Source organism: Mirounga leonina, unplaced genomic scaffold (assembly GCF_011800145.1).
Source record: "Mirounga leonina isolate KUSES-001 unplaced genomic scaffold, KU_Mleo_1.0 Mir_153, whole genome shotgun sequence".
In the NCBI taxonomy this organism is placed as follows: domain Eukaryota; kingdom Metazoa; phylum Chordata; class Mammalia; order Carnivora; family Phocidae; genus Mirounga; species Mirounga leonina.
In genome coordinates this window covers 42,130,208-42,143,564 of record NW_023270387.1, presented here as the reverse complement: position 1 = coordinate 42,143,564, position 13,357 = coordinate 42,130,208, and the positions used below count along the sequence as shown (strand labels likewise).

General features: G+C 38.2%; 1 protein-coding gene across 1 annotated transcript in view; it reads right to left on the bottom strand.

Annotated features, from left to right (window-relative positions):
* Positions 1-13,357, bottom strand: part of GRM5 (glutamate metabotropic receptor 5) — a 600,744-nt gene that overhangs the window by 574,974 nt on the left and 12,413 nt on the right. The window contains exon 2 of the mRNA XM_035009412.1: positions 2,181-3,042. Within this exon, the coding sequence (XP_034865303.1) occupies positions 2,181-2,841 (661 nt within the window). The 5' untranslated portion in view covers positions 2,842-3,042. The remainder of the gene's footprint in view (positions 1-2,180; positions 3,043-13,357) is intronic.

The following is a 13,357-nucleotide window of genomic DNA, read 5'->3' as shown; positions in this document are numbered from 1 at the left end:
TTGGAGTTCATTATTATTACTTCATTACCTACAGAATGCCTCATTCATTTTAATAGCTATGCAATCATACTTATATGGACAAATCAATTTATTTTATTAGATCACTATTGGCATACATTTAGGTTAAAAAAAATTTAAATTAGTAACAGCTAATGGTCATGATGATGAGTTTCACTTAGAACACAATCTTGAATTGCCCTGTCCTACATAGAGACCAAGACTTACTCTCCTAAAACTAGAGGGAAGTCCCTAATGAAATTTATGATTTGAAGTGAACCAAAACATAACTTTATCCTTGGCATTTTTTAAACATTTTTTACTTTCCCATCTCATATTTCCTCATGCCCTTTTCTGGAAATCCATCCCTTCTTAATTTTCACCAATTGTCAGTATTCTTCCTGTCAAAATCCAACTCAAATTCCATGTCCTTCTTGAAGATCTTGAAGTTGGGGCCCATCACCACAGAATAGGACTTGATTTTTTTCTCTGTCAGTTTACTTTAAAGACATATTTGTAACTTCTTGTCATCATGAATTATGGTTATATAAGTATTAATGCATGCCTTCTGTCCTTTGCCAAATTGTATACCCAATGGGTATTGATATATAAAACATAGGGCTTTCCCTTCAGAGGACTATCAGAAGTCCTTACATGTATTTGTGTTTAATGAATATGTATTGTATAAATATAACCTCAGGTGTGATTACATTGGATTCTGTTCAATTATAATAGGGCCCTAAGCTAAAAGTCAGTAACTAGGAGTCCTACTCTTAAAATCACTGTTAGATATATACTGGATGGACCATTTAAACTCTTAAAGCATTTGTATTTTAAAACAGAAATATCTGGATTACCTGTATCACTGGATTGTTGTGAGAATAAAGTGAAATAGTGGTTTTATAATGAAAATCTCAGCATTAGAAAAAATCCAAGGTCTCCTTGATCATCTATCCATTGCTCAAAATTTCCATATACCAACATCTTGATAAGTAAACTATAAACTTATACGTAAGAATTTTCAGAGGTATAAAAATCAAAATCCAGTATGGAAGCCCATTTTATGTTTGTGCAGCTCTGAACATTGTTAATGAGTAGGCACACAGTGAAATCTATATTACGCCACTTCATAATGAATAGTTTGTTATATCTGACTGGTGATTGGTTACTAACCTCCAGAGTAGGCTCACTCTGGTCATTTCATAAATTGCTCAATAACTCAACATCACGTTTTACAGGATTGGATTGTTTGGACCATATTGATAATGTTATTGCAAGATTCTTTAATCTTAACTAATCCTCACAATGCTTCCATGAACTATAAAAAGTATTTTGTACCTTCTGGCTTTAGTATATGCAGTATGTTGTGCTAGAAAGAGTGTTGTATAATTAGTGAGTCTCACATTTGAGTCGCTTAACCTCTGTAGTCAAACCAAACCTATCCTAAACAGCCTTGGTCATGAACTAATAAGTCATGCATATGAAAATACTTTCAAAGCACATAACCAATAAAAAGGACTAATATTGTTATTGTTATAAAACCTCAGTCACATTTTGCTTCCTTGTTTTGCTTTGAACATAAAGAAACAATAAATTTCAAAGCAAAACTAATTTTGAATTGCTAAAACTTACATTCTCTGAGTATGTTCTAGACAAGGGTAGTATTAATTCATATATATCTCTCTTCCACATTTAACTATACTCTCTTTTGAAAAAAAAAATAGTTGTGAGACTAAACTGTTTGGTGATTTTCTATCACAGTAGACCTGGGCCAGAACTGACTGCCTTCCGTCCCTACCTGCATTGATGTGTACCTCTCTTTATCAAAAACAATAGGCAGGTGGAGCAACTTTAAATGTGAAAATTATGAGGTGTTCAATGAATTTCAGAAAACTTAAAAATCTCTAGCATCATCATAGCAGAATTACAGATAATATAATGCATAACACACAAAAAAATGTTCATTTCACCAAATGATGGCCACATAAATATTCATATTAGCCTAAATCTAAGCCTCTCTAGACATCTGCCACTTGAGCCCTTCTTATATTACTGGTATAACCAGGCAACTCAAAAGATCCCAAATAATCAGGAATATTTAATCTTCCAAAACTTGGAATTGTAACTGGGAATCTGCTGAGTGCATAATAAGACATATGTCAACCAATGTAAAGGATGCTTACCTTCTGTGTGCACAGCTGACACATAGGTCCAGTTGTACCTCTTCACTATGTCCACCATGGCCCGTGCCTGCTGAGCATCTGAAGGCACAACCCTCATGAAGTACTTGAACAGAGTCTTGTCACTCAGATCCATGCTTGTTGCCGAGTAAGCAATCTGAGGTATGTTGAAAAGCTGGAGCAAGTTCTGGACCTGAATGGCCACAGAACTAGAGCCAGGCCCAATGACCCCTACGATGGGCTTTTTGGAGCGGAAGGAAGAGGAAGACCCATCCATGCAGCGCACCAAACCTTCTTCTTCTTCTGAAGAAATGAGAGAGTCCCTTATGAACTCAATGCTCTGCTCTAGGGCCACAGCCGAATGCCAGCAGGAATCCCTTATCTCGCAGCCCAGTGTGATGTTGGGCAAGAGTGTGGGGTCTGAGTTGATCCTTTCCAGAGTATGCAGCATGGCCTCCACTCTCTGAATGCCATACTGTTCACGAACCGCCCCACACTTCCTCTCATGAACTTTGTCCACCGTGGGCTGGTGGTGGACAGAAAAGAGAGCTCCAATAATGATGTCACCCGGCATGTGAGCCACCACTCTCCTCTCACTGGATTGTGCACTCCCACGGACATCTTCTTTCAAAAGCAGAACTGACAGGATCAACAGAAGGACCATTTTAGGAAAGGAGTTCAAGCTAATAAAGATAGCATGGTGGGGAAAATTTAGGAGAGTTCTGATAGATAGAATCAAACAACGTCCTATGTTGAGTGGCAAACCAAGGAATTAGCCAGTAATTTAGATGTGCTTTCTAAAGGACCACCATGTCCCCACGTACCATTTAATTAGTTGCATCCATGTGATCATGATCTTCAAAACCTGGAAAAAAAATAGCATGGGTATTTAACAATGTAAGTACAACCAGTTTGGGAAGCTCTAATGACCTCTACTAGTAGACTTTGATGATGTAGATTAGGAATATAATCATTTGAAAAAACAATCTAAAAATCCTTAAGACTCTCCTTTGTCTCTTTTGTAATTTGATGAAACAATCCAATAGAGTTTCTTGATCCTACTTTACTTACATTAATATTTGTTTCATTTGTTCATCTGAGTACACAAAAGCAAATCTTATGTGTGGTAGGCCAAATAATATTTTTATGTGGAGATGAGAGAAAGCATCCTAAAAACAAAACTATGCCACAAACAGAAAACTTTTGGGTATGCAACCCAAAATAACAAGCATTAGTTATCTCTGGGTGATAGTATTTTGTGTTTTAGAAATACATTTTCTTTCTGAATTTTCAGCATTTTCAGCATTATCAACTATGCAATCACAAAAATAAAGTGACTTTTTAATAAAGGTTACATAACCCCTCTTTAAATGCAATGTAAGGCAAGCTGAACAATCTTCCCAATAAGTATTATGTCTAGTTTCCATATAATATAGAACAAAGACATATGAGGCCAGGTAGGTATTCCCAAGCTAAATGAACTATAGGAAAGAAGGAATAGGGTTGGGGTATTGCAGAGTAAAATGTTCCCTAACTAGGTAGAAAAACAAAGTGAAATGGGCACCGGTTTTTGGCAAAATTAATATTTAGTTCAAATTCCAGTTCTGCTATTAAGAATTATTAATACATTTTTCAACCTCTCAGTACCAGAATCTCCTCACCTGAAAAGTCCCATCAGATGTACTAGGGTACCCTTATGGGAATCAACATAAGATATCAACTATGCAAATGTTTTGTATATTGAATAGGACTATATATAGTCAAGACATGACCTTTTCTGTTATTACATTTACAAGGGCATTCTGTAGCTAGGTGGTGAGGACAGAAAATTCTCTGGCAACCCAGTCAGTCCTCCAGAGTCTTCAGAGTAATTACAGAGTCTTGTAATAAAATTCACAGTAATCAGTCCTCTATCTCTGATCCAGGAAAAAAAAATCCATATTACAAAGACTCCAAGGGCTGGAAGGATGCATGTTTAGAACTACCCTTCCAAGTAGAAACTTAGTACAGCTTTTAATGTAGTCATCTATTTCAGTTTAAACCCCCAGGAAGAAGGAAATTTGTCCCAAATTGCCTATAGCAAATTCTAGCAGTTTGTAAAAGGGAACTGACAAATTAGTGCTTTGGGTTATTAAAAGAAATGTATAAGAGACTTATTTAGTATGTTATCCTCTCTGCCAGCCAAGGATCTCAAATTATTTTCAAGTGACTAACTCCCTAAGCAACACCTTTCAAAGGCAGGTGATGCTTCTTCAGGAATTTATACAAGTATGATGCCTCTTCAAGAATACTAATGGTTTTCAAAACCCACCAGATCTATAAAAATTCTAGTCCACACACCAACTGAAGATGACCTGAATCACAGTTCTAATCACTCCCCACCCCCCACCATTTCTATCACTGCCTTCTACTATTTTCCTGTGACAACAGAGAAAGACTGCCTTGCATAGTGCCAAACATCAAAATAAAAAAGCTTATCAAATAACTAGATGTTCTAAGATGTTCTAAGTGTTTAGCAATATTTAGGGCAAAAAATCAGTTTTGGTATGGAAGTTGGCATTGTAGACAGGGGCAGGGAACAAAGGCTGATATTAATTTTTTCATTTGGGAAATTATCTGAATATTTTCAAGCTTTCCCTTCACTTGCTTAGACCAAAGACCTAGAGACCAATGCTTATTCTCATGTGAATTCTACTGCAGACCAAAAAAAGTGTGTGTGTGTGTGTGTGTGTGTGTGTGTATATATATATATATATACACACACATATATATGGTAAAAGAAATCACAATATCTTATTAAATGCAGAATGTTAGTGAGCAAACTCAATAAGAAAACAGGACTCATTTTTATTACATAAGAGCATCAAAAGAGCATCAAAGTGATAAGCAAGACTACAAGTGGCCTATCAACATGGTAAAACAAAAATATCCCATGAATTTTATTTGTTAGAATTATTTTAGACAAGCCCTGTATATTGAGACATAGTCAATACACACACACACACATAAAACACTGAAATATTGTTTTCCAGTTATAAGCTAAATTAATCTTTTAACTCATTCAAGAAATATCTACTTACTATTGAGTGGGAAAGACTAATGTAACAAAGAAGCGCAATGATGTACATTGATAATTGCCATCATTATCTTTCACTAGAACACCCATCATACACCAGGCACTTGTTCATTAACTCATTTAACAAATATTTATGGCATGCTTATGCTATGACTCTGTTCTGGAAATTAAGTATTGAAGAGAGAACAAGTGATACATGCTTTCTATAGGGCTCACAGATCAGTACTCTAAAAGGTGACTTTAGCTAGAGCCTGGTAAATGCAAAGAACAATAAAATAAAGAAGGCAGTCATGTGAAAAGGATGGCTAGAGCATAAATAATGGGAGCAGTCATGGTACAAAATGAGGTTGCAAAAATAAAGGGCCAGACCATGTAGGTTCTTAAAAGGAATTTGGATGTTAAATGCAACAGAAAATCACTGAGGAGATATAAACAAACAACTGGCACAATTCAATCTTACAAAAGATTGTTCTAGGTGCTCACTGTTCTGGATAATGGACAGAAGAAATCTGATTAGGAAACATAAATAATCTAAGTAAGGAATTACAGTGGCTTGGCTATTATTGGGGACAGCAGATATAGAAGGAAGTGGACACAATCAGATATATTTTGCAAGTAGAATCAACGGGACTTGTGATGGACTGGATGTGGGTTATAAGATAGAGAGAAGTTAGGGTCTACTCCTAGGTTTTGAGTCTAAAAACTAGTGTATTTTACCATTAAAAGATATGGGACAGACTGGTACAGAAACAGATGGAGGCAGAGAAAAACTTAATTTTCTCATGAACATGTTAAATGTGAGATAATATTTTTTAAGATTTTATTTATTTATTTGACAGACAGAGAGTACAAGCAGGGGGAGTGACAGAGGGAGAAGCAGACTCCCCGCTGAGCAAGGAGACTTATGTGGAACTCGATCCCCGGACCCTGGGATCATGACCTGAGCCTAAGAGAGACCCTTAATCAACTGAGCCACCCAGGCATCCCAAAGTGAGATACTTTCAAAGCACCTAGGTGGAGGTGCCAAACAGGAGGATGGATATATAAGGCTGGACCAAGAGGAGTGTTTTGGGTTAGAGATATAAACTGAAGGTCACCAGTGCATAAAATCTTGGCAATGAATATAATCAACTGGAGAGCAAGTATAAATAAAGAAAAGGTAGAGCTGAGTATTAAGCCCCACAGAGAGGTCAGATTGTGGAAAAGCCAGCTAAAGAAACAAAGGCAAGTCATAAAGTAAAGAGAGAACATAAGAACATGTGATGTAAGAGGAACCAGAAGAGAATGTCCTGGGCAATTTATATTTACAGACATGCACAGGGCTTTCATGTTGCAAATAATAAAATGCATCCTGTTCTCCCAAAGATATTATTTTCTATGTGCACTGAGTATCTGTGTGTGGATGTGTCTGGGTGTGGCATGTGTGTGGCAATAATCCTTATAACAACCTTGAGATGTAAATATTATTTTATCTCTGTTTTACAAATGATGTAATGGGTTTTGATAAGTTAAAAATTGGTCAGTCACTCATAGCATAACATAAAGGTGTCGAATCACTGTACCATACACCTGAAACTAATGTAACATTGTGTGCCAACTATACTTAAATAAACAAATAAACAAACAAATAAATAAAACTAGCCAATCCCTTATGTCTATGCTTAGTGACTCCATCACGTACTCTTTTCATTATCTCTTGCTGCCTTACTGCTCCTTCCTTCAAGAAAGGTATTTCACAAGGCCATAAAAAAATGAGAAGGGCCACCCAAACATAGTTTGAACATCCCAGGGATATAGAGCCTTACAGGAATTTCCTTAAAAACAAGAGGGTGGAGAGGAGGAGCAAGATGCAGAGTAGTAGGAGACCTAAATTTCGTCTGGTCCCAGGAATTCAGCTGGATAGGGATCAAACCATTCTGAACACCTACAAACTCAATGGGAGATGGAAGAAAAGAATAGCAGCAACTCTCTGAAGAAAAAAGCAACCACTTTCTGGAAGGTAGGACGTGCGGAGAAGTGAATCCAAGGTGATATTTGGGAGGATAGATGGCGGGGGAGGGGCCTCCGTAGGCCGCTTCTGGCAAGTGATAGAGCAGCAGAGCACAAAATCGGAACTCTTAGAAGTCCGCTCTGATGAGGGACATTGCTCCAGTGGCTAAGCGGGGGGTGGAACCCTCACTGGGACAGTGTGGTCTCAGGACCCTCAGGGTCACAGAAAGACCAGGGGTGCCTGAGTGCGGCAGAGCTCCCAGGTATCAGAGCGGGGAAGCTGGCTGTAGAGACGGAGCCGAGGAGCGGGCTCTCAGCTCGGGGTTGCCATAAATCGTGATCCGCAGCACAGTTAGGCCACTGCTCCTCCAGGAGGGACCCAACAAGTGGCAGATCCGGGGAGACTCCCCTTCCTCCCCCAGGGAGAAGCAGCACGGGAGCACACTGCAGGGATCTGCTGGGTTTGGAGACTCCACACGGGGTCAGGTGCCAGAGACAGAAACTCTCAGTCACAGGCCGGGTGAGCACAGAATGCAGCCGGAGACCAGGGAGACAGGAGTGACTGACTGCTTTTCTCTGGGGGCTCACTGAGGAGTGGGGCCCCGAGTTCTCGGCTCCTCCAGGGAAGAGATTGGAAGGCCGCCATTTTCACTTTCATCCTCCAAAGCTGTACGGAAAGCTTGCAGGGAACAAAAGCTCCCGAGAGCAAACCTGAGCCAATTCCTTAGCCTGGACCAGCAAGGGCGGGGCAATTCCACCTCTGACAAAGACATTTGAGAACCATGGCAACAGGCCCCTCCCCCAGAAGATCAGTAAGAACCGCCAGCCAAGACCAAGTTTACTGATCAATGAGAACAGCAGAACTCCAGCGCTAGGGGAATACTGCATATAGAATTCATGGCCTTTTCCCCATGATTCTTTAATCTTTCAAAGTTAATTTTTTATTTTTCTTTCTTTTTCTATTTTTTTTTTTAATTTTTCTTCGTCCCTTTTTCAACCAACATCTTATCAATCCCTTTTTTAAAAATCTTTTTTATTTTTCATTTTTAGAGTCATATTCTATCCCTTCATAGTAGTTAACCTTATTTTTGGTATATATATATAAGTTGTTCTCTCTTTAAAATTTTGGGATACAGTTTCTTCTAATAGAGCAAAATATACCCAAAATTTCTAGTGTATGGCTTTGTTCTAGTCTCCTGCCGGATCACATTCTCTCCTTTTATTTTTTTTTAATTTCTCTTCTTTCTTTTTTCAACCAACATCTTATCAATTCCTTTTATAAAATCTTTTATAATTTTAACTTTACAGTCATATTCAATCCCTTCATCATATTTACCGTTATTTTGGTACATATATAAGTTTTTCTTTCCTTAAAATCAATACATACATTAGTAAGATGTCAGACCTAAAGTTCAGAATGACGATTATAAAGATACTAGCTGGGCTTGAAAAAAGCATGGAAGATACTAGAGAAACCCTTTCAGGAGAAATAAAAGAACTAAAATCTAACCAAGTCGAAATCAAAAAGGCTATTAATGAGGTGCAATCAAGAATGGAGCCTCTATTGTGGACATTGCTGCTATAAACATCAGGGTGCACATACCCCCTCTGTTGAATCACAGACCTGTACCTCTGAAACAAATAATATATGTTTAAAAAAAAGGGGGGGGAAGATAGCAGGAAGGGAAAAATGAAGGGGGGGAATTTGGAGGGGGAGACGAACCATGAGAGACTATGGACTCTGAGAAACAAACTGAGGGTTCTAGAGGGGAGGGGGATGGGGGATGGGTTAGCCTGGTGATGGGTATTAAAAGGGGATGTATTCAATGGAGGATTGGGTGTTATATGCAAACAATGAATCATGGAACACTACATCAAAAACTAATGATGCAATGTATGGTGATTAACATAACATAATAAAAAAAAGAAAACAAAAAAGAAACTTCAGAAGGAACCAACCTTATAAACACCTTAATCTCAGAATTCTATTGCCCAGAATTGTGAGAGAATACAGTTCTACTGTTTTAAACTTCTGGAAAAAAAAAAAAAAAAAGGAAATGGAGGCTCTAACTGCTAGGGTAAATGTGGCAGAAGAGAGAATCAGTGATATAGAAGACCAAATGATGGAGAATAAAGAAGCTGAGAAAAAGAGAGATAAACAACTACTGGATCACAAGGGCAGAATTCGAGAGATAAGTGACACCATAAGATGAAACAACATTAGAATAATTGGGATCCCAGAAGAAGAAGAAAGAGAGAGAGGGGCAGAAGGTATATTGGAGCAAATTATAGCAGAGAACTTCCCTAATTTGGGGAAGGAAACAGACATCAAAATCCAGGAGGCACAGAGAACACCCCTCAAAATAAAAAAAAAAAATAGGTCAACACCCCAACATCTAATAGTAGAACTTACAAATCTCAGAGAAAAAGAGAAAACCCTGAAAGCTCGGGACAAGAGGTCTGTAACCTACAATGGTAGAAACATTAGATTGGCAACAGACCTATCCACAGAGACCTGGCAGGCCAGAAAGGACTGGCATCATAGATTCAGAGTATTAAACAAGAACAATATGCAGCCAAGAATACTATATCCAGCTAGGCTGTCAATGAAAATAGAAGGAGAGATCAAAAGCTTCCAGGACAAACAAAAACTAAAGGAATTTGCAAACACAAAACCAACCCTACAAGAAATATTGAAAGGGGTCCTCTAAGCAAAGAGAGAGCTTAAAAGTAACATAGAGAGAAAGGAACACAGACAATATACAGTAACAGTTATCTTACAGGCACTAAATTCATAACTTTCAATAGTTACCCTGAATGTAAATGGGCTAAATGCCCCAAACAAAAGACACAGGCTATCAGATTGGATAAAAAAACAAGACCCATCAATATGCTGTCTGCAAGAGACTCATTTTAGACCCAAAGACACCCCCAGATTGAAAGTGAGGGGGTGGAAAGCATTTACCACACTAATGGACACCAAAAGAAAGCTGGGGTGGCAATCCTTATATCAGACAAATTAGATTTTTTTTTAAAGATTTTATTTATTTATTTGAGAGAGAACACATGAGAGGGGGTAGGGTCAGAGGGAGAAGCAGACTCCCTGCCGAGCAGGGAGCCCGATGCAGGACTCGATCCAGGGACTCCAGGATCATGACCTGAGCCGAAGGCAGTCACTTAACCAACTGAGCCACCCAGGCGCCCCAGACAAATTAGATTTTAAACCAAAGACTATCATAAGAGATGAGGAAGGACACTATATCCTACTTAAAGGGTCTATCCAACAAGAAGATCTAACAGTTGTAAATATCTGTGCCCCTAACATGGGAGCAGCCAATTATAGAAGCCAATTAATAACAAAAGCAAAGAAACGCATTGACAACAATACAGTAATAGTAGGGGACTTTAACACTTCCCTCGCTGTAATGGACAGATCATCTAAGCAAAATATCAACAAGGAAGGAAAGGCGTTAAATGACACACTGGACCAGATGGACTTCACAGATATATTCAGAACATTCCATCCCAAAGCAACAGAATACACATTCTTCTCTGGTGCCCATGGAACATTCTCCAGAATAGATCACATCCTAGGTCACAAATCAGGTCTCAACCGGTACCAAAAGATTGGGATCATTCCCTGCATATTTTCAGACCACAATGCTTTGAAACTAGAACTCAATCACTAGAACTCAATTTGAGTTCTTTCAAACTCAAATACAAGGAGGCTAAAGAGCATCCTACTAAAAAATGAATTGGCCAAACAGGAAATTAAAGAAGAATTAAAAAAATTCATGGAAACAAATGAAAATGAAAACACAACTGTTCAAAATCTTTGGGATGCAGCAAAGGCAGTCCTAAGAGGAAACTATACAGCAATGCAAGCCTTTCTCAAGAAACAAGAAAGGTCTCAAATACACAACCTAACCCTACACCTAAAGGAGCTGGAGAAAGGACAGCAAATAATGCCTAAATCCAGCAGGAGAAGAGAAATAATAAAGATCAGACCAGAAATCAATGAAATAGAAACAAAAAGAACAGTAGAACAGATCAACAAAACTAGGAGCTGGTTCTTTGAAAGAAATAACAAAATTGATAAACCACTGGCCAGAATTATCAAAAAGAAAAATGAACAAAATAATTAAAATCATAAATGAAAGAGGAGAGATCACAACCAACACCAAATAAATACAAACAATTATAAGAACATATTAGATAGGCTGGAAGAAATGGATGCATTACTAGAGATGCATCAACTATCAAAACTGAACCAGAAAGAAATAGAAAACCTGCACAGACCCATAACCAGAAAGGAGACTGAAGCAGTAATCAAAAATCTCCCAACAAACAAGAGCCCAGGGCCAGACAGCTTCCCATGGGAATTCTACCAAACATTTAAAGAAAAATTAATACCTATTCTTCTGAAACTGTTCCAAAAAATAGAAATGGAAGCAAAATTCCCAAACTTATTTTACGAGGCTAGCATTACTTTGATCCCAAAACCAAAGACCCCATCAAAACGGAGAATTATAGACCAATATCCCTGATGAAGATGGATGCAAAAATTCTCACCAAATTACTAGCCAATAGGATCCAACAGTACATTAAAAGGATTATTCACCACGACCAAGTAGGATTTATTCCTGGGCTGCAAGGTTGGTTCAATATCCACAAATCAATCAATGTGATACATTAATAAAAGAAAGAACAAGAACCATATGATCCTCTCAATAGATGCAGAAAAAGCATTTGACCAAGTACAGCATCCTTTCTTGATCAAAACTCTTCAGAGGATAGGGATAGAGGGTACATACCTCAACATCATAAAAGCCATCTATGAAAAACCCACAGCGAATATCATTCTCAAAGGGGAAAAACTGAGGTCCTAAGGTCGTAGGGTAGCTCCCTGATCCCCTAAGGTGAAGAACAGCGCAGGAATTCCACTATCACCACTGCTATTCAACATAGTACTAGAAATCCTAGCCACAGCAATCAGACAAGAAGAAATAAAAGGCATCTAAATCGGCAAAGAAGTCAAACTCTCACTCTTTGCAGATGATATGATACTTTATGTGGAAAACCCAAAAGACTCCACCCCAAAACTGCTAGAACTCATACAGGAATTCAGGAAAGTGGCAGGATATAAAAGCAATGCACAGAAACCAGTGGCATTCCTATACACCAACAAGACAGAAGAAAGAGAAATTAAGTTGATCCCATTTACAACTGCACCCAAAACCATAAGATACTAGGAATAAATCTAACCAAAGAGGCAAAGAATCTGTACTCAGAAAACTATGAAATACTCAGGAAAGAAATTGAGGAAGACACAAAGAAATGGAAAAACATTCCATGCTCATGGATTGGAAGAACAAATATTGTGAAGACGTCAATGCTACCTAGAGCAATTACATACTTAATGCAATCCCTATCAAAATACCACCCACTTTTTTAAAAGAAATGGAACAAATAATCCTAAAATTTGTATGGAACCAGAAAAGACTCCAAATAGCCAGAGGAATGTTGGAAAAGAAAAGCAAAGCTGGTGGCATCACAATTCCAGACTTCAAGCTCTATTACAAAACTGCAATCAAGACAGGACGGTACTGGCATGAAAACAGACACATAGATCAATGGAACAGAATAGAGAGCCCAGAAAGGGACCCTCAACTCTACAGTCAACTCATCTTCGACAAAGCAGGAAAGAACGTCCAATGGAAAAAAGACAGTCTCTTCAACAAATGGTGTTGGGAAAATTGGACAGCCACATGCAGAAGAATGAAACTGGACTATTTCCTTACACCACAGACAAAAATAGACTCCAAATGGTTGAAAGACCTAAATGTGAGACAGGAGTCCATCAAAATCCTAAAGGAGAACACAGGCAGCAACCTCTTTGACCTCAGCCGCAACAACTTCTTCCTAGAAACATCACCAAAGGCAAGGGAAACAAGGGCAAAATGAACTATTGGGACTTCATCAAGATAAAAAGCTTTTGCAAAGCAAAGGAAACAGTCAACAAAACCAAAAGACAACCGACAGAATGGGAGAAGATATTTTCAAATGACATATCAGATAAAGGGCTAGTATCCAAAATCTATAAAGAACTTATGAA